At 50.6% G+C, this 24,314-nt stretch overlaps 2 protein-coding genes across 5 annotated transcripts in view; one reads left to right on the top strand and one right to left on the bottom strand.

Annotated features, from left to right (window-relative positions):
• LOC308068497 (TGF-beta receptor type-2-like) overlaps positions 1 to 24,314 on the bottom strand; it is a 310,921-nt gene that overhangs the window by 213,413 nt on the left and 73,194 nt on the right. The gene's annotated exons all lie outside the window — the stretch shown is intronic.
• HEG1 (heart development protein with EGF like domains 1) overlaps positions 1 to 24,314 on the top strand; it is a 56,460-nt gene that overhangs the window by 883 nt on the left and 31,263 nt on the right. For 2 of the 4 annotated variants that reach the window (XM_080399203.1, XM_080399204.1), the window contains exons 2-7: positions 19,122 to 19,397; positions 20,430 to 20,660; positions 21,037 to 21,330; positions 21,994 to 22,191; positions 22,690 to 22,998; positions 23,407 to 23,721. In XM_080399203.1, the coding sequence (XP_080255329.1) occupies positions 19,122 to 19,397; positions 20,430 to 20,660; positions 21,037 to 21,330; positions 21,994 to 22,191; positions 22,690 to 22,998; positions 23,407 to 23,721 (1,623 nt within the window). Of the gene's footprint in view, positions 1 to 9; positions 9,765 to 19,121; positions 19,398 to 20,429; positions 20,661 to 21,036; positions 21,331 to 21,993; positions 22,192 to 22,689; positions 22,999 to 23,406; positions 23,722 to 24,314 lie in introns of those variants that run through there. The other 2 variants (XM_080399206.1, XM_080399205.1) reach the window with 2 other exon arrangements.

Below are 24,314 nucleotides of genomic sequence, written 5' to 3'. Positions count from 1 at the left end.
CGCCGCGGGGACGGGGACGGGGACGGGGCTTGGTGGCGGTGGGACCCGCGCACTGCCCGCCGCACCGCGACGGAGGGCTGCTGAGCATCCCCCCAGCACCGCAGCTGCGGAGTGCAACCCCCCCCAGCACCTTCCCTCTCCGCTTTGACCCGTGCCCAGCCCTGGTGGTGCAGGCAAGCGCTTCGCTGGGCGAAGGATGGGGATGGGAATCGTGCGTGGGAAACCGTAAACACGCTGTAGCTGCGTGGACTGGCTCGAAGGTGAGTGGAGGAAACTTCACAGAGGAACTTGGAGAAGGCGCTGGTGGGTACTAGGGGCACGGCCAGCCTGCATCCACCCACCAAAATGCTTTACAGGTGGGAAATCGGTGGCTCCCATAGGTGGTCTTCAGGGTCTGAGTCGCCTGCTGCTCGTCTTGGACATGCCCTCATCTCGCCTTAGGTGCTGACCCACATGCAGGTGGGGGGACAGGTGCCATCAGCTCTCTGTAAATAACCTCTCTCTCTCTGTTGCCTACAGACTGTCAGATTAGTCATGTATAAAGTCACATTTTTTCTTGCATGCCGCATCCACAGTGTCGTTACCAGGAGCGATGACTACTTTGGTGCTTTACAAATGATGCTGAACTTGGTTTCACCACAGGAGAAACCATATTTTTCCCAGAACAAGCAGGGCTCATTTCCACTGGCACCCAGTAAACTGGTTCATTTACTCACTGAAGAAGACACATAGCTCTAAGTATGACTAATTCTAGAAAGTGCTAGGTGTCAGCAGGTGGTATAAGGAAATCCAATTTGTCAAATAAGTTCTGTGTACGTTTTAAGTAGGTTTTAGGATTGATCACCTACCTGAGCTGGATTGTCAAATTTCAACTTTTAATTTCTCATATAGACCGAATCTCATACTTTGGTATTGGGGTTAAGTTATTTTCATGGAGTTACACATTTTCAGGAAATGTGACAATACTACATTTATAGCATTTTAGTTTTCTTCACAAACCCAAGGTGTGCCTTTGCAAGGTGTATCCACACTAGACCAAATGTACAGTTGGGGATATCAACTGGAATGTACTCTGCAGAGGATTAGAAAGCTCCTAACTAACACTGTTTGCATGGGAGCAGCCTGGTGACTAGGATACTGCACTGAAATGTAGGAGATTTGGGTCTGTTCCCAGTTCAGCCACTTCTTTGTGGCACTCCAAGTGTCCGTTTGCCCTCCAAACTGGGAGAGAATAGTGCTGCCTTACCTGCTGTCAGCTGTCTGAAGATAAAATCTGCAACTTGCCAGCAAAGTGCTCGCCTATTATTTGACGAGAGCTGTGCAAATTCCTCGGTGGACAGAAAAAACTATTTCATTTCATCTCAGCTTTCGATCTGGCATCTTTTTCTGTGACCTTGATGACTCCTGAGAGTCAGTAGAGGAATGCATTTCCTTTGTTAAGAGTCTGAAAAGCTCGAACTATCCGTCCACATGCTGGAAAAGCCATTTGTCTGGCTACCAGTGTCTGGCCGCCTGGGCTTTGCTCCATGCAGCCCATGCTCAGCAGCTACAGGTGCTCGTGAATTATGTCAGCCCCATCCAGAAGGAATGGGGGATGCATCATGAAGGAGTGATAAATAGCGTGGCAGTAGCTCGCTCCCTAGCAAACAGCATCATGAATTACGCTGGGTCCTGACAGCCGCGATTCACTCGCTGTTAGCTACAGCTCTATGCTTGTCAGTCAAGGGAATTGTTTGGCATTACGGGCGTGGGCTGATGGGATCTCCTGAATCACTCTCAGGTTGAGCTGTAGACGCTTGAGAAATCCCTGTTTGTCTTGGTACTGCCTCTGCCCCTCTGAGATGTTTTTCGCCTTTGAAAACACTTGCTTGAAGCGGGGGGTGGGGTGTATCTTGTGAACCCATCACTCTGTCGCTGTGTGGAAATGAAGATTACATCTCCACTTGAAGCGAGTCTGAGGTTAGGCAGCAAAAGCCCTTTCTCAGGCAGGGTTTAGCAAGCAGATGGTGAGGCAGTGGGTGTAGAAATGGGGCTTTTGAGCCTCTCACAAAGCGTGGGGCGAGGCGGGAGCTGGGCTGCCCCACAGAGCCTCGCTGCCTTCCCTGGCCTGCCTGCGCCTTGGACCACATCTGCCGCTCCTCCCTGCCAAACCCACCACGGGCTTGTCTGATGAAGAAATGAGGACAGATGGCCTTTGTGTGTTGTTTAAAATACAGGCTGAAGGGGGGAGAGGAACACAGGGGAAAAAAAAATAGGCAAAGTAGGAAGCAAGAAAGTTGGTGACAGTAAAGTTCGAGCGTCTTGAAACCCCTCCGTGAAATTTCTTCTGGCTGCTGTTTCATGTGGGCGCCCAGTGAGTTGGAGGCACTGTCTGCCACCAGCCTGGGTCGGGCAGGGGTTTGGCTACAAGCTCTGTCCTCCCGCAGGTCTCTGTTTCCCAACTGTAAAATGGGAATAATTCCAGTAACACCACGAGGATAGTGGGGGTGGCACCAAGCCCCCAACAAGGTCACTGCAGCCGAGGTGTCCCCCTGTTTCTGCAGCATCCCTTTTCCATTTACTTCTGACCCGCACCAGTGCCCTGCCAGGCTGCCCAGCACAGCACGGGGCTGCCAGCAACGGGCTGGCCCTGAGAAGTTCTGCTTTTCTGGCATCTGCGCTTGTACCTTGTGTCCTTTCTCTCTCTCTCCCATACCAAGTGATGCCTACGTTTGTAGCTTCGACGGTGGGAGCCCTGGAAATAGTTGTGAAATCACCTGAGAAGGAATCAGCTTAGCTTGCAGCAGAGATTTAGGCTGGCTGGCTAGGAGAAACTTTGCAACCCTCTTAGAGGGGCAGAACAGCTTGCATTTATTTATATTAGTTTTTTTACTTTCTATCTTTGAAACTTTCTGTGTGAGGAAGAAGCAGATTTAGGAGCAAGGGAAGAAGATGGTGAAGATGCTTCTTTGCACAAAAGTACGGTGCTGCCTGCAAACCTGCTTCAAATTTCACCGTATGTATTTTGTGGCTCCTGGGTGATGGAAACCTGGCTCTCTGTGCAGCCACACCATTACTGAGAGGTGTAAGATGCTGCTGTTTAGCTTTGATATGATTTCAGGTGACCATGGGTGGTGCAGGAAGGATGCTTCCTCCCCCTGCAGCACAAGGACAAGGAAGGATCATCTCCTGCACCTCTGCGTTGCTATCAAAAGACCTGCAGGCTGCAGGGTTTTCCTGTCTCGGGCATCTTCGCTGCTCCTCCCTGTGAGCTGTAAGTGGATTTGGTCAGTGCGCTCTAGACATGAAGTCCCTGGAGCTGTATAGATTTAGCTCTGCTCCTTTGGAGTACATAATTAAGCAAATAAGTAAAGAGAAGGGGGAAAAACGCATTTCAGAAAAGGAGGGAGATAAGGGATCAGCTTTCCTGCCCATTCCCCATCCCAGACCCCTGAAGGTAACAAGAGTCATGCACTGACCGGCTGGGTTTGTACCAGCTTGTAAAAGCGCTTTGTGTGATATTTAAGTGATAAATGAATGCGGTCGGAGGGATAATTGTGTAACTGGACTGGCAGGGAGCACATAGTGATGCGTATTGATTTACACCTCCGTACGCAGTGAACGCGAGCGCTAAGCTGTGACGAGGGCACAGCGGTAAGGGGATAGCTGCCGTAGCTAAAGCCCCTTGTTGGGCTCTCTGTAAAGTTTAATTTCCCAGTCGCAAACTGCCAGAGCCAGCCCGTGCCTGTTCAGCAGCAGCACGCTCTGCTCCAGCAGCCCTCACCACTTCAGAGGGATAATTTGATTTGCTTTATTTTTCTCCCGTGGCTAGGAGGACAAGGGAGATGTGTGGTTGCTGCCGTGCCTGTGGGGGCTGATGCCAGCCTTGCTGGTGCAGGGGTGTCTTCCTCAGGGAATATTATTTTCAGTATCAAAAATTGCAGATAATGATGAGTTTAGAGGAGTGTGGGGTTTCTGGGACAACTCGCTTCCTTCACCTGCTCTTATAGAGCCCAGTTTTTGAGCTGGCAGTCAGAATGCCTCCTTGACTGAGCTCCCAAGCTGTTTCTGTGTGCTGCCTCCACCCTCCCCATCCCATTCATCTACAAGGGGCATTTCACAGCCACCGAATGCCGTGCAGAGGCTGGTGGCTCCATCCCCACCACATCTCTTGGAGGTGGCAGAGGATTATGCTCATTTAGCAGAGGAGATGGGGTACCGGACTAGAAAGGTGGCTGGTCTTGGGGTGGTTGTAGTGCAGAACTCGAACGGATGCTGCCATGGCTGGGACTGTGCCTGTGCATCCAAAACAGAAAGCTGCTGCTTCAAACCTGCCGCATTTCAGGCAGTCCCGCAAACGGCATTCCGGGAGTTTTCTGGGCAGTAGGAGCAGAGGATTGCTGTCCTGCTAGCTGCCAAACTGGGCACTGAGCTGTCCCTCGGGTGAAAGTGGAGACCACAGCCTGGCCGACTGTAGGTGCATGCTGTGTGGGTGATGCCAGTGGCCAGCCCTGGCTCGGGGGATGTGCATGGCTGCCACGGGTGCTGCGTCTGCGGTAAGTGCAGCGAGCGGGACTGAGGCCTCGGTAGCATTGCTCTGGTTGTGATGGTTTTAATGAAGCATTTATCCAAGCTAATAAAAAAGACCCCAGAATAAGGAACTATTGCAATTAACAAGTTAATCAAGCCAATAAAATGAGTCAGCATAGCAATGGTGTTTCAGTGCTGCAGTCTAGAGACTATGGCACCACCAAAGTCTGCAGCTCTTCTGGAGTCGCTGCTGGAAGGACCCTTGGCTGGCGCTATGGGTTTCCCATCGGTGGTAGCTACATACCGTTTCCAAACTAAGGATAGGTGGTAGGGCTCAGTTGTGGCTGAGCCTGCTGCCTTTTTGCACCAAAGAATGCTTTCTGCCTGTGTCTGTGCTGCTGCAGGGAGGCAGGAGGGGGGCACGGCACGCTGCACCCCATGCGGCTGCCCCTGCTGCATGTGCGATGCGCAGGGCAGAGCTGCAACTGCCTAAATACCCTGAGGAAATGATCTGGAGCCACTGTAAACCCTCTGTGTCCTGGCTTTGCACCCCCCATAGTTTCGAGAGTTTCTCGGGTGTGGGGGGTGAGGAGGGTCTGGGTGGGTGAGCGTCTCTGTGCAGGCGAGCGGCACTGCTCACGCTTGGGCTGATCCACTGGGACATGCACGGAGCTCCTCTGGAAAGAGGCATGGGCAGATCCTGGCACCTGTCGTGGTGTCTTTCTGCTGTTGCAATGGTGCAAAGAAGCTTTCAGGGCAGTTTGACCAGCCAGAGGGTCAGAAGGTGCTCCAAGCGAATTAAAGGTTGGTTGTTCATAATATCCTTTGATAATGTCCGATACAAAATCCACAGTCTGCAGCTCATGAGCAAGCTCATCACGAGGCCTTAATACCCCAACCACAGGCCCTGTTATTTACATTTGATTGAAGATGTAGGTCATATGATATGTGTTTTCTTTTTCCTGATTAGCTGAGCATAAAAGGCTCAAAGAATCCAATTTTCAGTGGTAGTAGACCTGATTACAAATTCAAATTTTTATTTCTCTGAGCAGTTTTTTGACATTTGCATTGTAATTCTATGTTTCCATAAATATTAGAGGTTCTTTTGCTGGGATATTCATCCAGAGCAGATGCAAGAGGGCTACAAGCACAGGCTTGGTGAAAGAATGAAGTCTGTGGGTGCCTACGAAGTGGAAATGGTTTTGTTCCATCTGAACTCCGTTCCCTCTCACCCTTTTCTGCATACATACAGCTGATGCATGTGTACCCATCACCATATATTTTTTAATGCCCAGGTGTTATACCATGACCTCGTGCTGCTTCAGCAAGGGGCATGGTTCATTTGTGGCTCTTTGATTATGCAGAGTTCGCATTCATCCTTTCAGGCTGAAATCATTCGCATCCAAGGACAAGGAGAGAACTTTCCCACCCAAAAGGGAAATGATGTTGCATTACTGAGCGACCAGCCCAAGTAATAATATAATCTTAGAAAAATGCAGTTCCCTCGAGTAAAGGAAGCTCTGTAAACTTCGGCTCCTCCAAGCTATTAGCATAGCTATTGCCTGTGCTAGAGTAACGTTGCTGTCAGACCTAGTCTACTGAAGTGCTCAGGAGAGAACAGGGGGAAAAGGGAATAAGAACCAGTTCGGGCTTAAAATAAGGATGTCTCGCAGGATCTGAATACTGTGAGGTTTATAATACAGATTTCAGAATCTTGGGTCACATCCCTTCTTTGCTGTTAATTTGTGGTTTATCTCAGCTGGGTGCTGGTCACCCCTGGTCCTGAAAAGCTCGGAGAAGGGGCAGGCAGAGCCAGGGTGAGCAAAGGGATCAACTGGAGGAAGGTAGAATGATGTGAGGTTTCCAGTCACTGGGGGGTGCTGGGGTCAAAAGTCTGGTTGGGTAACACCAGGGGAGAAAGAGGCTCATTTTTAGAGCTGTCAGTGTTTGGGCAAACCAATGCAAGGGAGATACATGTGAGGAAGTCACTCTGTGAGCAGTACCTGTAGTTTGCTTCCCACAGCGTTGGGTAGTTTTTGTGTGCTGTGGTTTATTTTGAGCTCTGTGGGTGCTGAGTTCATATGGGTCCCACGGTCAGGGCATGGACCAAACCACAGGGACCCTCCTTGGTCTGGGTGCAGCAGCTTCCTAAGTCGGACACTCACTGGAGTCTTCTTTAGCAAAGTGCTGGTCTTTGTAAAACCTGTAGGAACCTGCTGTCTTGGAGGTGTCTGCCATCCAGGATAATTTGTTTCGATGTAGGAGGACAGAGGAAGCTGTCTCAGGAGCTTCATCTCTTCAGAAACCAGTATAAAATGCATGAGATATAAAAATATAATTGAAGATGTGCCTGAAATGGAAAACCCGACCTATTTCCTATAAGCAGGTGCTTATAGGAAATATGCTACAAGCTGTCACTGCTCCGGTGCTGCTGCCCCAGTCCCTCCCATTGCTTTGGATGAAGGTGTTTCCCGTTGCCTGTCCTCTGCGCAGGCAGGGCTGTCGAGGAGAGTTATATCTGCTTCTGCATCTGCTGTGCCCTTGCCTCAGAGTAATTTGATAAATAGTTTTGCAGTTGGTTACTTAAGCATCTCCTGAGCTGCAGTCAGCATCTCGGCTGTGGGCGAGAGAGTGCTGCTGCCAGAAGTCAGGATCTGTGTTGAGAGCCTCCTAAGGTTCAGCTGTCTTTTCCTTAAAACCCCAACTCCTGGAGTTGTTGTTACAGGAGAATCACTTAGAGGGGGAGAAAAAGAGCTTCTGGCTGTTGAGGTGGTAGATAAAAAGCCCTTGAAAGCGTGAGCTGCAAATCCAGGAGACACACAAGAAGTCCAGGTTGGCTGCATTTAAGAATACCGCTAGCTCAAAGCTGATCTCCAGAGGCTTTTGAGTCCAGACGCAGGGGCCGTTTCAGACAGTCCTGCTTGGCAAGGCTCTGCCTGTGAGTCTGTCTGCAGAAGTGCAACCATCTTAACAGTCTTGCTTTGCTAGGAAAAGAGGGGGTGCGCAAAGAAGTGCAGGGCAATGCAGCAGGAAGGCTGGGTGCAAACCCAGTTGTTTTCTGTCCCGCTATCCGAATGCCTTGTGCAAGCGCCTTGACCTTGGCAGATCGACTCTCCGCTGGGAGATGCAAGCTTCATCTGCCTTTTCATTCTTTGCAAGGATGTGAAGCTGGAAGGACTTTCAAAACTGCTTTTGCAGCATCCTGGCTGAGGTCTGGCCAGTTTAAGCTGTTTGAGGGTGACTGTGTCACTCGCGACACAACAAAATGCTGCAGGTCCTTCCCTTTGCCTGTCTGCGTGAGCACCCTATCTTGGGCTCCCCAGTCGGTGCTTGCAAAGGGTCCTCTGGAAACGCTGTGACCTTTACGGTTCTTTCGCCAAGGCAAACACGGAGATGTCTGAGGGACCTTTTGCACAGTGGTTAGATGGCAGCTAAGATCTTGCAGCTGAAGGCTGGGAGAAAATACCCTTTTCTTTTTAACCCTGAGCTAATTTAGCTCTGAGATGAAATCAGCTGGAAAAGCAGTGAGGAGGAATTTTCAGTGGTCCGATAGAAAGGCATAAAGACTGTGCCTGAAGGGTTGACTTGGCAGGGTTAACCGTTGTCCCAGGGGTGCAGCTCAGGCTGCCTCTCCCAGAGGATGTCGTGTTGCACACACATTCAGGGCGTTTTTCTCAGCATTTTTCAGCCTGCTGTGATGGCAGAGGTTTTAAAGGCCATCACAGGAATTGGTCTGACCTCTCGCCTCTTGCCAGATGGACATCACTGTCATTTCTGCTACCAGAACCCACCCTCAGATTCCCTCAGGGATCTCCAGACCATGGAAGAAACCCCGTGCAGGAGTTTTGGACTGATGGGCAGGCTTCTTGGGGTTACCAGTAGCAAAGGCGCGCCCTTTTTTCCTTGAAGAGCATGCTAAAAGGCATTTCTGCATCTGGAGTGACAAGAGGAATTTGCATCTACAGAGCACAATTATCCACGTCACCGCTTGTTAGGACACAGGCGTTAACACCCTTCCTTTTGTGGAAAAATCTCTTGAGCCCTGAGGACCGGCGTGAAACATCATGCTCTGTTGAACTTCGCTGAAGCAGGGATGAATCACACCAAACTGAAGTTTTGGCTTCAATGTATTATTGGAAAGATACCTTCTGTGGTAGCCTAGCTGGAGGGTACTGCTGCCCACCCAGGGTGGCAGGATCTGTTTCAGGGGGAGGACAGCACTCTTTGCAGTATGTGTAAGTTGGAGGGGTCGAGGTTGGAGTGGGGATATTTGAGGGGTTTTTCATTTGGTTTTGGTTTTGAGTGCTCTGTAAAAGCACAAGGCAGGCCTGAAAGGGATCTCAAGACATCTCGCCAGGGATGTCAAGGCTTCTTCCCTTGCAGGATCACCAGCAGATGTTTATCTAATACGTTTTAAAAAATTTACTCCAGAGAAGGGTTTCACAGCATCTCTGAATAGCTCTCCTGCTACATCCGTGCTGTTATAGGTAAGAAAACACTTTCTTATCGAGGAAACTGTAGCAGCTGGTAGTTAAACCTTCTGCAAAGAAAGATATCCCATACAAGTGGTGGCCAGGTGTGACCCTGCATAACTTGTAAGATCACGAACTGACAAGTTAAGGTGATTTAGCAATCTGGGGAGGTAACACAAAAGGTAACCCTTTGTATTGAAATGATTTCTATCTCTTTGGTAGGAATGAATTTCCAGGGATGGAAACATCAGCAAACCAACTGCGCATGATTTGCTTTCCTTGTCAATTGGAATCAAGGACCCTGATTGTGGAGCATAATACTGCTTTTGTAATTCAGCCTTTATCTTTGTGCCGGAGCTGGGCATAATTCTATCTGTGTCTGGAGGGACAAGGAGAAGGGTTTCAGTAGCTGGTGCTCACAAAAGCATCTTTAGAAAGCTCCTTACTCCTGGTACAAGCTTGGAAGAGCTTAAAGGAAAATACCCCTGAGTAGCTTTAGGCATTTGAACAGTCATCATTGTTTGATTCAGATTCAGTTACAGGACTAACATCTAAATGTTAATTCTTTTTAGGACATTATCAGCAAATACAGAATGGGGCTGCAGTTTTAGACTGGCAGCCAACCCTGCAGATAAAAGCACTTTGAAAGGATGCTTTTTAGGAGGGAAACTTGATCAGAGAGTGCAGAATAATCATGAAGATGGTCTTTTCTGAGGGGCATGCAGCAAATATGATGCATGAAGAAAGCCAAATGAGGACCGGGAGGCTTCTGACCTGGGAAATGTGAGTACCAGCAATTTCATGGCCTCTGAGAACAGTCTGTACCCTGCAGACAGAGATCCTTGTAATCCTGCCCTGCAAATTGGTGGTGCCCCTGGATCATACGGTGCTGGGTAAGCAACATCACGTGCTGGATTAAGACCAAAGTTGATGGTCACTTCATGGCAAGAATGTGCCAAGGCAGTTTGTGTGAGGTGGCTCTGTGCTGGGTAATATGGGTCAGTGTGTGGGCAGATGGGGTTTGGGCACAGATTTCTGGCCTCTTGATCCTCTGTGCTGCCTTGCTTGGCACACTGTGCCGGTGCGCATCAAGGGAGGCTGTGACCTGACACTGACTGTGTCCTCAGTGACAGCTCGGAGGGTGACAGCCTAGTCCTGCCCTTCTGCATCGGCCACTTCCACTGCTGGCTGCAGGGCTTGGCCGCAGGCTGCCTGCTGCAGAGCAGGGACCCACACACAGCTGAAAAGACGTCGCCTTGTTCTCAGCCTCCCTGAAACGTGCAGAAAGGCACTGGAAATGGTAAATCCCCTCCCTCGTGGTTCTCAGAAAGGAAACATGTGACTGCAGAGGCTGTGGGAGTGTGGCATGGGGCAGCAGGAGGGATGCCAGCTCCAGCCGCCCCAGGGCAGGCTGTTCCTCCACGGTGGCAGTGGTGATGGGGTGGCGGGTGCCAATGGTGAAGGACCTGGCTTGTGCCCTGGAAGAAGGAGGCTGGGCACAATCCTGAGAGCAGCCACCGCTGCTTCCGGCGGCAGATCGGTGCGGTGTCATCTAGGAAATGCGATTTAGATCATCATCCTTTCGCAGCAGATGGGGGAAGGGAGGTGGGGGCCCTTATCTTTTCTGGGGATTTCTCTTTAAGCTGCTTTAGTTTTTGCCTGTTTGCATTTTTCTCTGTGCTCTCTCAAGGCTCACTGTCCTTTGCTGGAAGAGTAGGAGCCATGAGAGCATCCATGGTTCCCACTGGCATGGCACCGTGCCCTGCATCCCACCTTCCACTGGGAGGCAAGAGCAGGTTGTAAGGCTTGGGCTGCCGTTAGCTTTCCCCTGGGGTGAGGTTGGATTTTTCTAGTCTACATGGAGGGTAGAATCCAGCGAGCCTTGTATCTGTGTGTCGCCAATCTGCATCCACCCCTTGGTGGCCTTGTGATCCTCCTGCATCCAAGAGGGCCCTTCATCCTTCTCATCCTCACCACGTCCTTGAGAAGTTGCTCAGTTCCCAGGTTGGTCATCATTCCTGGTGTGGCCATCAGCCAGCAAAGCTCTTTGGCACGTGCTTAGTGTTAAGCACGGAGAGTAGTTCCCTAGGGAGCTCTTCTTAAGTGCATTGCTGGAGTGAGGCTCTGGTCAAGGCACCTGGACCAAAGCCCACCCTGCGGCAATGGGCAGCATCGCTTGGCCCCCAGGGACACGTGGCAGCCCTGGCTGCTCCTGGCATAGCCTCTCAGCATGGCAGCACCCCTTTTCCTACTCCCTACTCTGTCTTCCTGGTATTTATTATCCTCTCCTGGCTGTGGGAAGCAGGTCCTGGGCTCAGAACACTTTGGAGCAGGGACCTGTCATTTTGTTCCCAGAGTCCGACATGAAAATACTGCCTTGTTTTCTCCTGGGTCTGCAAAGGGCCAAAGTCCTCCACTCCTGGGGCAGCCGGCTCCTGCTGCACATATGCTTCACACTGCCAGGCATCACTTTTTGATGTGTGTTGAGGTTTTGTGGAGAAAAATCTGTGCTTCAGCCCATAGTTCTCACAGTTTTAAGCACAATCCTGAATAATCACTAATACCAGTATTTTGGGGTATTTTTCCCTGCAAGATCCATTTAAGTCAAGTACAAGTCACTGAACTTACACAGGGAGTAAATAAGCTACATGGAATGACATTGGTTATACATGAGGTCAGACAGAATGAGCTAATGCTCCATTCTGGCCTTGACATTAAACTTTTCAGAAAGCAAAATTTCATCCTGCAGCTTCTAAGCTGCCAGCACCTTTCCTTGCAGAGGAGCCTGAGCCCCAGGGCTGCACAGCACTCTGCACCTTGTGAGGCTGCTCACCCCCCAACTGCCAAAGTGTAGCCCTGCTTGGAGGCAGTTTTCTTACATTACCAGTTTTAAATGAACACGGGCAGCTGCTGGGGGCGTGTGATGGGATGAGAAAGTCGTATGGTGGATTGTGATGCCCTGGTTAACATGAAAAGGGTAATTAATATCTCTCTAACAGCAGTGGGCTAGCTTCCCTGGAAATACTGCCCCATGTGAGATTTTTACCAGTTGCCTACCTTGCAGTCAGATTCTGTGTTCCTGGAATTATTTGTGTGAGAGCTCTGGAGAAAGGTTCACACTAGAAATTAAGTCGCGTGCTTACAAAAGCCAGCAGCATCATCGTTCTGCGCTCTCCGACCCTGGTTCTTTCCACTTAACCAGCACTGTACTCACTGCCACGGCTTTTTTCCTTCCCCCCCGCTCCTTTCTTTTTTGCAGCCAGGATGTTTTTTCTTGCCTTTTTATTGTTCCAGTGACCTAGCAACTCCACTTTGGTGGAGCCCTGCCAGGAGACTTCCTCCCCAAGCCGTCTGACAGTCTCCAGCAGCACTGCCCTCGCATGGGAGCAGAAGTTAAAATGACACCGGGCTGGGTCGCTGCATGGCTTTTGCTCTGGCTGCCAGTGCAGGTGAGGGTACTGCTGCCTTCCCATTGAGCAAAGCTTCCAGGTGACTTTAAAAACCCTGGAAGGAGGAAGGAGAAGTGCTGCATGGGTGATATTTTCTGTAACGATTCTGCAGAACGTTAGAGAAAAGCCTGCAGGGTTTTTGAAGTGCATGCGGTGGCGCTGGGATTTAGTGTTCAGGATCCATGGTGCAGGCAGGGTGCTTGGAGACATTTCAGCATCGCAGAGCAGCAGGAGAGGGGGAAGAGAGTGCTTAGAGAGCTGTGCCGTTCAGGAGGTTTCTTTTGGCTTATTTTTATTAATGTGTACTGAAAACGGTGAGAAAGAAATCCCTTTGGTAAGTGCACCTGGGCCCCATCAGCTGGTGCTGGGGCAGAGCTGCTTCCGCACCCCCTGGGGCTGCAGGGGCTTTTCCCACATTAACACCTGGGACACTTCTGAGGTAGAACACAAACGAGCCAGCATGCAGGCAAATACGGCTGATTCAGGCTTTCTGCTCAGGGAAGGCAGCAGGGACATGGGTCTTGGTGGGACCCTGTGGGAGCTCTCCGTGGCCGCAGCCTTGGTCCCCTCTTCGCTGGATGGCTGGATGACTGGGTTGGGATTTTACTGGAGCCTTGGCATGGTTAATGGGGCTTTTTTAGGCGTATGGGTAGTCATGAGACAGCTTATCCCTGTTGGAAGTGGACTTGCATTTGAACGTGTTTTCCGAAGACTTGACAATAAAACAGGACTTTTTTTTCAATTGAGTTGCCAAAAGCTATTTAAAAACAAAAGCTCGTGAAAAGAGGATTAAGGTGCTGCTCTGAGCCCTGGGCTGGTGGTTTTCAGGGAGTGTGGGTCTGTGTAGTGCCAGGGATCTGTGGATTGAACCCAAACTGTCCAAGAAAGATGAGTAAGAAGCTCAGGGCTTCGTAGGCTTGCGCTGGTAATCTGGGGGCCTGCACCTCCCCGCGGAAATGTTAGGACACCAAAAGTAAGAGGATGGAAACCACTGGATAAGCAGGACAATATCCTGTCCCTGCACAGGGTTTTATCCCTGGTTGCAGGCAAGCTGTATGCATGCATCCCACACTTTTGGAAAGGACCACAGGTTTTTGTGTGGTCTTTATTTTAGAGTACCTGTTTCTCTGCTTTAGAGTACTGCTCTTAAGAGCAATAGTTGGATCCTTTTTTTTGCTTATTGCATCTCTGAGCATCAGGCTCTGGGATCATGAAAAAAATGGTAGGAACCAAAAATGACCTTTAGCATCCTCTGCAGTTTTACAGGTCCCAGAGGGGAGGTGGTGTGGAAGTGTAGCATGGTTTTGTCTCATAAAGCGCAGTGCCAGCAAAGTGCCATGGCCTGGCATAGGAGGGGCTGGGAGCGATGCTGATGTTCCCAGCCCTGTGGGCACACATTACCCATAGCAGCCAGGAAGGTGTTTACCACCTGGACCCTGGCACTCTGAGCTTGCAGGGTCTGCTGCTGGCATTAAGCCCCCATCACCTTTCTCGAGCTGACTTATTAAAGCTCTAGTCACTGTTGGTGGCTGCATAAATCCTTTGTATGATGTTTAAAATGATTTAAAGTCCTGTGAGTTGCTGTCCTGTTCTACCTGGCAGCTGGTGGGGAGAGGACGAGGAGCACAAGGACCAAAGCAAGGCGCTACCAGGGGATGTGTCTATAGGGTACCCCAGCCAAACCAAGCCCTGCAGTAGGGTCGAAAGTGCTAGCAGGGCTCCCGCACTGCTTCTTTTCCCCATCCACCCTCTCTCGCCACCTTTCTTCATCCAGCCTGAATAATTCCTTTTATTAATATTGAAAGAATTAGCAGAAAAGGGTTGACTGCATGTGGTTAAAAACCTCTCACATTCTTCCAGTGCTTAGTGCACACGAGGGACCTTCCCTGAGCAATATTATCAGCGTGTTTACGCTCAACTGACCCGTCTCAAGTATGAATATTTTTTTTCTAAGCTCCATTTCAGCCCCCCCGTTCCCCCCTCCCTCCTCAAACGGCTTCTTTCAGGGCAAGAACAAGGAAGGAAATTGAAAATCCCAGAGAGCCCTGGACGGTCCAGATTTAGGGCTGTAGCTTTTGTTCACACAAACTCACTTGGCTCCTAACTGGCCTCCACCCATGATCCCGACATCCGCAGCAGCCGTTCAAAACACAGCACAGACCCGGCCTCGACCCCGGCGGGGAGCGGCAGCCACCCGTGCCACCCGCTGCGGGGCCGGCAGCCCCGGCTTTGCTCCCTGCCTCTTCTCCCTTGCCGTCTGCCTTTCTTTCTAAGCTTTTCCTACAGCCGGCATGGAGTTTTCTAAGTTGAGATGAGGTGGGGTTTTTTTTCCCTCCGTGAGCCTCGGATGATGTTAAGATTATGCAATGTTAACAGATGTGGACTTTATAATTATAGCTCTCTGTCCTCGGGAGGAGCCTGCTTTAGCTTTCCACGAGCTCTGCTCACCATGGGATGCTCCCACGGTGGCTGTAGCCCTGGCAAAACAGCCACTGCATGGGCGGCCGTACCAGGAACGGTCCCCTGGGAATCGCTAACCTCCTGAGGAGTCGCTGCTCTGGGGTGAAGGGCTGCTCTGGGCAGCCAGGCAACTGCTCTTGGCTTTCTTTGTGTGCAGACACACATTACATTTGTGTTCCTTGGTCAAGTGAGTCTTTTTGTGGCCTTTGAGGAGATAAATCCCTTCTGCAGGGAAGCAGCGGGGCTGGTATAGCTTGTGGTGTGCCCTGGTTGGTTGTGATGCTCCTGCCAAATGCTGTCTGCGGGGATCCTGCTCCCCTGGCGTTAGCAGGATACATCCTTCCTCACTACCTGCCCTAAAATGTCTGTGAGCGATCACAGCCACTTGCAGCATTGTGCTTTTTGGTGTTGTGCTGTCCCATGGTTGAGCCTTGAGCATTGCCGTGACATTGCCCCAGCAGCAGGCACCTCCTGGACAGGGAAGTGCCTGTGCTGCGCCCTGGGATGGAGACAGAAAATCACTGGTCCACAAGGGATTTTTCAGGAGTCTGACAAGGTAGACATCCAGCTGCGCTGCCAGGGGCAAACCCAAAGCCTTGAGAAATTGGCTGGAACTTGATCTGTTTGTCCTGGCTGCATTATAACTCAGCTCCCAGCAAGCCACGGACTTGTTATGCTTGTGAAGAAAAAGTAACTCCGAGCCTCGACCTGTCTGGTGAGCATCACTGCTAGTTTTAACTGGGAAGGAAAACACCAGTCCGGCGGGTGGCAGGAGGGTTTTGTGCTGGAAGTCAAATATTTCTCGACAGCTGTGGTCGTGTGGAGTTAAACCGTGGAAAGCAGCTGGCAGCTTAGGACGTGACAAAATTGTTAGTGACAAATCAGTACCTGAGCTAAAGGGCTGCTCTGCTTTAAGCCTTTAATGCATCAGGGGAGGCCAGATGGTTTTTTTGGAAGAAGTTTTCATCTGCTCTGTTCACTCCAGCAGAGGAGGGTCATCTTTGAAGGCTAATTTCTGCAGGGATGTCAAAGAGGAGATTACAGTGATCTGGCACTTCTGGAAGGCTTGATGGCTGTGTGATGAGCTGAGATTTCTTGTCTGTTTTGTTGAAGAGACTGATTTTTTTGAGTTTCCTTACTGCATGCTGTGGGTTGAATTTTCCAGCACAGCTCATGCTCTGCACCCACCAAATGGCAGAGCTGAGCCCATGCTGGCGTGAAGTTTTCCTTCCTGCAGCAGGACCTGGCATACCTTGCAGGGCAGAGATAAAAATGCCTGATGATTCTAAAAAGCCTGTGTAAATAGTACCTTCTTATTCAGCCCGTCTACTCCCTGACTGCACTCAAAGCCAGGTTTGCTAGTGCCCATGGTAAGGGGAAGCGTTTTGCTTCGGTTTATTCCCAGCAGCTCTGCAGAGCCAAAAGAGGATAAAGAGAACTCCGAGGTGGCTTTGCAGGGCAAACAATGACCAGACAAGCAACCAGCAGCATTTTGCTTTCAAACCAGTTGCATTCAATCAAGGGCCATAGCTGAAGGTACTGCTTGCTGGCATTTCCAGGGTTATTTTTAAGAAGTGGCAATTAAATGCCTGCTGCAGTGCCCCATGATGTGTTTTAGCATGCCTGGCCAGAGCCCTTGTTAACAAATGACTTGGCAACCTGAGAAAGCAAATTTCCCTCTGTCTATACTCGTCCCCTAAGGGTTTCTTTAAGCATCTGCTGCTTTGCCTTTTTTCTGTGCAGAAAAGCTGGCTGCTGAGGCACAGTAAGCACGGGTTGGTTGCACAGCTGAAAGCTTTTAGGGAGAGGGGAATGGGGAGAAATCTCCAACACACCCAAATCTTTCAGCATCAGGGCTGCTATAAATGGACTTGTGGGCTACAATTACAGGCTGGGTATTGGCTTGACAAGTGTCCCCTGCGACTTTGCATCCCCTTGTCCACATGGCGACAACAAACAGCTTGTTAGATGGGACAGGAGTGGCTCACAGCAGGCTCCGGATGGCAGCGGCTGCCTGCTGTGCTTGGCATGGTGGGCATCACAGCTGCTGGTAAAGGCATCTGAGGGGTTCTGCTCCACTGCAGCTCTTGTCTCCTTGGGCCTTGTGGTGCTCAGACTCCCAGGATGAAATGTGGACTGTCTTACCTACATATCTCTTTTTTTTCTCGGTGAGTTCCCACCGAAACTATTGCAGATGGATAGAAGAGACCACTCCCCAAATTGCCACCTTTGGTGTGGCAGGTATGGCCACCCCAAAGGAGACAGGTGAGGTGAGGAGGGGTAGGTGCCCGTGGGTGTTTTGCCGAGGCTAGGCTTTCTTACAGAAAGTGCTTGGAGGGGAAGGACAGACACGCAAGGCTTAACCCTCAACATCAGACCTTTTGGACAGAGATTGAGTGATGCCTTCAGCTGCTGCTGGTGTATCATCTGTGGCCCTGTTTGAGATGCCATATGTGTAACAGGCAGGACATGTTCCATAGCCTGATGGATCTCTGAGCTGCAAAGTGGGGGGAGTTCCCCTCCCAAAAATATGTGACTTTGCTCACTTTCTTTCCAATTTCCCTTGCCAGCCTCCCATTTTGCCCGCTCAGACAGTGGAGTGTGCGCTGGGCTATTCCAGCCCAGAGATTGTGTTTTGGTTACAAGGAAGATAGGCAAAGCGGGGGTCTTGCTAATTCAGGTGACACAACCATTATTTGAACTTGCTTTGACTTGTTGTGGGCTCTGACGAGCATCCGAGGCTGCAGTGCTGGCCAGGCCTCAGAGCTGGAACGTACATGGCAGGGACGGACGCTTCTGATTGTCGTGTGATCGATGTGCAGGGAAGTCCTGGTGCAGCCCTGGCTGGCACTGGGGGCTGGAGCCCCAATTCCTCTAGCAAATCTCACTGGAACTGCTCATGGCAGCTGCCACTAGATGCTCTGCTCCAGGCGGCATCAGACTGGATGGCAGACCCAAGGCTGAAGCTACAGCTACCGCACCGGGTCCTGCTGCTGCTGGTGGTGGTCTGTGTTAATGATTGAGCTGAGAAGTTGGCTACTTCAGTCCTTGCTTAGGGCCCAGTTTGGGAACATGTTGATATTCTAGAGATGCACACGGCCATCTGTGCGCTTTTGGAGATCCTGTAAAGCATGTAATGCCTATTGATGTCCCTGGGAGAAGTAATTTTTTGGTCCATGAGATACAGCAGATGGTAGAAATGCAGAAGAAACTTGTGCAAAGAAGGGATGTGATCACTGCCGTGACACATCGGCACAGTGGGGAGTAAGTGGAGGGAGGGGAAGAGCTAGTTAAGCTAAAGGGTAATGCTGACTTGGGAATGAATGTTTATTCTATAAATGCATTTATTCATTTTCTAATGAAATGAGAAAATTATTCTGGATGATAGGAGAGGTGGGAGTTTGGAGCAAGCCTTCCAGTAGGAGCAAGAGAACAGACTCAAGCACTTCAGGATGGAGCAGGGGCTCCGGCCATGTTCACTTACAGAAAATGGACCTGATGATGCACAGACTTCATCTTGTTTCTTATGTTCTGGTAGACATTGATGTCGGATACACCAAAATGTCCATCACCTTGGGGTGCTTCAGCACCTGGAGGGCCAGTGTAATCCACACCATACATTGATGTCTTCTTCCCGGTGCCTCGTGGTGGCTGGACGGCTTATGCCAGCCCTCCTGTTTGCCTGGTGGTTCTTGGCCAACTTCGTGCTAGCTCTCTGGAGGCAATGGGATACAAGGTCAGGCATCCAGCCAGCACGGCCTGAGCAGAGAGAGGGCGAGAGCTGTGAGTCCCTCCCGCCATCACCATGGCCTCGGGTTGGGGCATATGGGCTGTGCTGGGCTCCAGCTGGCCATCAGCTCTGCAGACCTACACTGTCCTCCCATGGACTCCAGTCTGCATGTATCTCCATTGCTTACTTGTTTAAGACTCTTTTTGCTCCTGTAAAGATTTTTTTTTCTCCTAACACACACACACACAAACCAATCCGAAAAACCACGGGGGTGCTGAATTGAATTAACCTTGTGCACAAAGGTGGGTTTTGGCATTTGGCCTTGCAGACCAATCTGATTTTCACTGGTGTGAATCCAAAAATAAATTTCATGTCTGTGTTTTGATTATGCAAAATTTTCTCTAGTGTAAATGAGATCAGAGCTTGGCCTCGGTGTCCAAGCTGAGCCTGCATGTCCAGCGCTGATGGGATTTTAGTTTTTTTTCTTGTTTTTCCTTTCAGTCATTGAAAGCAGCCATCAGGCGAGAAGTTCAGACACAGAGATGAGGACTTCTGGTGCTCTTGCGGACAGCATGGAGCTGGTAACAGTGCTGGCTGGGAGCAGGGAGCGGGCATTGCTGCCTACAAGACACAGTGTGGTGCCGGCAGCAAGCAAGGTCGTGGGACACATTGGTCCCCCCTCCAGTGATGGGGATGTCACCCCACCAGGAGCAGGACCACCAGAGAGCCCATCTGCTGGGACAGACACCCACCCGCCTGCCTGCAGCCATCCTCCTGGTGAGTTTTATGGATGTGAGAGCCCCTGTTTGCCCTACCCAGACCATGGACCCAGAACAGCTGGTGCATTAAGAAGTATTCCTGCCCTACTGACTAGAAATTCAGATTTTGGGAAGAAATCAAATCACAGGAAAGCTGGGTTTTTTTGTGGCTTTTTTTTTCCAATGCTACAATGAAAATGCTTCTTGGGAGCTGCCATTGTCATTTTTCACCACTCAGCAGCACCCCAGAGAGTCCTGCCCATCCATGGAGCTTGTAGGTTGTGCACAGAGCAGAGACCCCTGGGCATCCCCACACATCCTCCCAGGAGGAGCTGAACCCCATTGTGAACCCAACCTAGATTGTAACTACCCGAGCTAAAAATACCTGACTAACTGCATTGTGATTCGTAGCTGAGGTTCTCACGTGGAAATCATGCAGGTGAACACTTACCTTTGGGGTCGTTCATAAGCTTTACCACATTTGGTGGGACTGTGTTCCTGAGTAAACCCATGTAATTTTTTAAGCATGCACTAAAGTAAAACCTGTTTCCCACAGCAGCAGGACCAGGCTGTGCTGATTGCCCTGTCCCCACTTCATTTTTTTTCTTAATAGTCCCAGATGAAATAAGTGTCTTGCTGAGTTAGGAGCATAGAGGTTTTCTTTGATTTTTTAATTCCTCAGTTTTTTTCCTGCTTAGGGACTAGAGTATGGAGCTAGCATGCCCAAGCTGCCAGCTGCTGGCTGTCCTGGCATAAGTCCTTACTGCCTTCTATGTTTACTTTTTTTTAAAAAAATCCAGATTTCTTTTGCCACACACAAATGACGACAAATTTTGAAATACACATATTTTTTTTGTGACAGAAACCCTCTGTTCCCAGCAGTCCCTCATGTGCTCTGTGTTAAGAAGAGGAAACCCGGGGGATGCAGTTGTGACCCTACCTATTGTGCGTGGTTGGGCTGGGTACCACAGCGGGTGATTCTGCTGCCACCCCAGCTGAGAAAAATTCACTTGTCCAGCGGGAACATGACTCTCTCTGCATTGCTTTCCAGCTGCTGGAAGCCAGCACCATGCTGCGGGCAGCCAGGAGAGAGGCAAGAGGGCTCTGGCTTCCCCCAGCACCCCTGCAGCTGCCAAGGGGACGCTGCTGGTTTTGGCAGCTGTCACCACTGATTCGCCTGAGAGGACACTGGGCAGGCGCCCCGGGGCCTGGGAGGTGACGGGGTTTGACAACTCAATGAGGACAGTGCTGCTGCCTTCATCCACGGAGACCCATCACCCGGGTGAGCCATCCCAGTTCAGCCTGGGAACAAGGTGGATGCTGTTCCCTTGGGAAATTAGGCATTGGTTAAGCCTGGCTCTCCTGCACTGCCAGAGCTTTGTGTGCTGGGTCCAGCCCTCCATCCCCACGACGTGCTCAGGGCAGTTTTCTGGCTTGCTTCATGCATAAGAGTGGAGAGAAGGATCTGTAAGGCTTCTCCTGGCCTTGAAAATTATCAGTGAATCAGTGCAGCTCCCGAACGCAAAGCTGCTGCAGACAGAGTACAGGCCAGGGGACTGTGGGCTGTGGGGGCAGATGGAGAGTGTCAGCGGAGGATGTTGGGTGGGCAGCTCAGCCTGTCTCTGACCTCTCATTTGCTTTCCCCCATTGCCTTGCAGGCACTGGTGGCCCCTCTCGACCGGTGAGCGGCTGGGTGGGCACAGAGCTGCCTGGCAGCCCTCCCACAGGCACTGCAGCCACTTCACCCAGCCCCTCGGGGAGCGGTGGGGGGATGCTGCAGCCCCTCCCCAGCACCCCTCTCCCTGGCTCTCCAGAACAGCCCCAGGCCTCCCCCCAGGCTTCCAGTACCCAGCCTGGTGCAAACCACATCATGCTACACCCCAGGGATGTCACGGGGGACTACACCAGCCCTTCGCTCACAGCATCACCTGCCATGGACAGCACTTTTGGAGGTGAGCTTTGCTGGCCTATGGTTTTGTTTTATAGCTTTAAAAAGCCTTTATGTAGTTATTTCTTTCTTGAAACAGAGAAGATGATGTGTTTTGCACATGCTTTTTCTCTGTTTGTTACTATCTGGATGGTTAGCTGAAATTCCCTGCTGAAAACATGAAAAAGCAATGAGAAAAATAATTTGGTCTAAAAAGCCCCAACATTTTCCATGTGAAAAGAAAAAAAAGGTCTTTGGGCCTCATCGCTGTGTTTTCTGCAGGGTGGGCAACTGCAGCTGCAGAATATCTCACCTGGTTCAGTGCCAGCTGCAGAACAAAGGCGGGGTCCCAGCCCCACCTGAGCTGTGCCCCCCCCGACTGGTGCTGCGGTGGGGTTTTGGGTTGGTAACCCACGCTCATGGCCACGCTGGGTGGGTTTGCTCTTGGCTAGACAGGGTGAGATGTCTGTGCCTCAATGACCTGTACAGGACAACAAACCCAGGATCCCTGGGCTCCATGGCTTCCCCCTATTTGCTTTTCAAGCAGGCAGTTTCTGGTGTTCTCAGAAACGGAGACTTTGCCCCACTGCACATGAACTTATGGAAACCTCCATGTTGCCGGGTCCTTATCCTGGGAGCCAACGCATCTCCAGGGTTCTCATGTTGACACATCCCTTCTCTGTCACAGCTGCTGGGCACAGCATTAGGGCTGCAGAAGACCCAAGGTCTGGTGTCAGAAGGACAGCACCAGGCTCCGCAGCTCAGCCCCTGGCCTTGAAGCCCTCCTTGGTGGCCCCAGCATGGGGACGTTTCCCCAGGCCCTCCATGGAGCACCAGCTTGCCTCTTCTCACCCAGCTTCGGAAAGCACTGCCGCGGGGGAGCTCGGTTAGTCTGTGATTTGTTGGTTTACCCTATTTTGTGCTTCTTTAAGCATTTTTCCCCATGTCCTGTTAAGCCCTGGGATGTGTAGCAAGCTGGAGGCTCATACAGGAACATGGCCGTGGGCAGGTTTCCCCCTTTTGCTGTTTGATGCATGGTCAAGCTACAAAAAGTACTAAGAGAGCCTGGGCTGATTTCCACGAGTCTTAGAGCAAAGGTGGGATGTAAAGGCAAGTCCCTGCAGTCCTCGTCCCGTGGGATTTCGTGCTGGCCGAGCCACCTTGGCTCTCACAGAGCTGTGCTGCCCTGGCATTGAGCCCTGAGTTTTGTGCTAGGTCTTCCTGTGGTGAGGGGATTCATACCTTTCCAAAAGAGCACTTTGTCCAGATTGAAAACTTCCTATGCTTAATGTCCATATGTGCGCTGTAAGCATCTGGGAAGAAAATGGATCCATCTGTTTATAATTTCATATGTATAAATCCAGATTTTTTTATTGTGCCGTAGCCATTGGAAGCAGCTATGAGCCATCCAAGATCTCAGCCACAGAGGGAAGAGTTTCGGATTTCCCTGCCGCCAGCACCTCTGTTTCCACAACAGCCACCAAGGATGGAGGAAGGACGTTAAGGTCTCTGCCAGCCGGCACCAGGCTGGCTGATGGAGCAGAGATTGCCACCTCTGGTACTGAAATCATGGACTCTTCAAACCAGACCTGGTCCCCTGGGATGTCTTTGGGTGCCCAAGGTGGTGGTGGCAGAGGTACCACAGACCTACTGCTCACGGACTCGCCGTCTGCTTCAGAAAGCGCTTCCATGAGTGAGTTTTGATAGCTAGCTGTATAACTCAGATCATTATTTAAAGACTCTTTATAAACAAAATACATCCTTTTTATTTTAAAGAAAGGAGGAATAATATTGTATTTGGCACATTCTGTACGTTTAAAAACATTTCACAGAAATGAAAGTATGGATAAATATTATTCTTGTTGGAAGAGGAGGATAGATTTTCCTTGAACTTTCAGTTGAATTTTGCAAGCAGTAACTTCAGGAGTTCCTATATGGAGACCTTTTTTTTCCCCTGTCTTAATGATTTCCTAGTATTAAATATTTCCGTATTGAATATTCACACATACGTTGACTACATCTACTGATAGCGAGATGAAACCTACCCGACTGTTTTCATTTATGTGTATGCAGTTTTACATTTCTTTTCTCCTTTCTCTAGCCTCTAGCAGCAATTATGAACCCAAGAACATCCCAGCTGCAGCGGAGGCGACCCTGCGTTTGGACACCCAGCATGCTGACATGCCCAGTGTGCCAGCAGGGGCACCAGGGTCCCACACAAGTGGCCACACAGCCAGTGTGGCAAGCGACTTTGTCACCAGCACCAAACCCACCAGCTCTTTGGGGAGGACCTTCTCCTCCTTGGGGGCCAGGACACACCATCCTAACAGCTCACGGGAAGACACCGATCTCCTGTCGCCTCCCGGGGAGCCTTTGCTCACAAGCTCCCTCTCTGCCTCCGAAAGTACTTCCAGAGGTAAACCTGTTAGTCTGGAAGTTGGCTGCTTCAGGGCTGGGTGAGATTTTGCATCCCCGTGCTGTTTTTCTTCAGATATGGCCACCAGTCACTATTGGATACATGGATATTTTTATTATTGGCTGCATCAGGCTGGCAGCAGGGCTGGTGGGAAGGGTGGGACTGGATCGCAGTTTTGGGTGAAAAAGTGCAAAACATCGTTGTCCTCGCTGCTAATGAAACTCCCATGCTGGGAAAAGCAGCCACTGGTTAGAAGTATGTGCATGTACTTTTTCCCTGCCAGAGACACTTTTGCTGGGGATTTGCAGCTGTCACCTGGTGCAGCATCTGCCATGCAGGCTGGTCTGTAAGAGAGGCAGCATTTTGGGGGTCCCCACAGCCACAACAGTGCTGACTTGCCCTGTGCCCTTGCAGTGGTCTCCAGTGAGCTCTACCCCCCATGCACCATTAGTTCACAGTTAAGCCCATTGCTTTGCAAGTGGTAGTGCAGCTCCTGGTGAGCTAGTGAAATATTGGCATGGCCGGGGTGCGGTCTGGGGGAGCCCTGGGGCAGCATGCCTGCTAGACTTGGGGTAAAGCTGGCTGGGGTGAGC

This window comes from Falco punctatus (assembly GCF_963210335.1).
Source record: "Falco punctatus genome assembly, chromosome: 8".
NCBI lineage: Eukaryota > Metazoa > Chordata > Aves > Falconiformes > Falconidae > Falco > Falco punctatus.
Note: the sequence above shows the minus strand (reverse complement) of the source record. Positions and strands in the feature narration are given on the sequence as shown.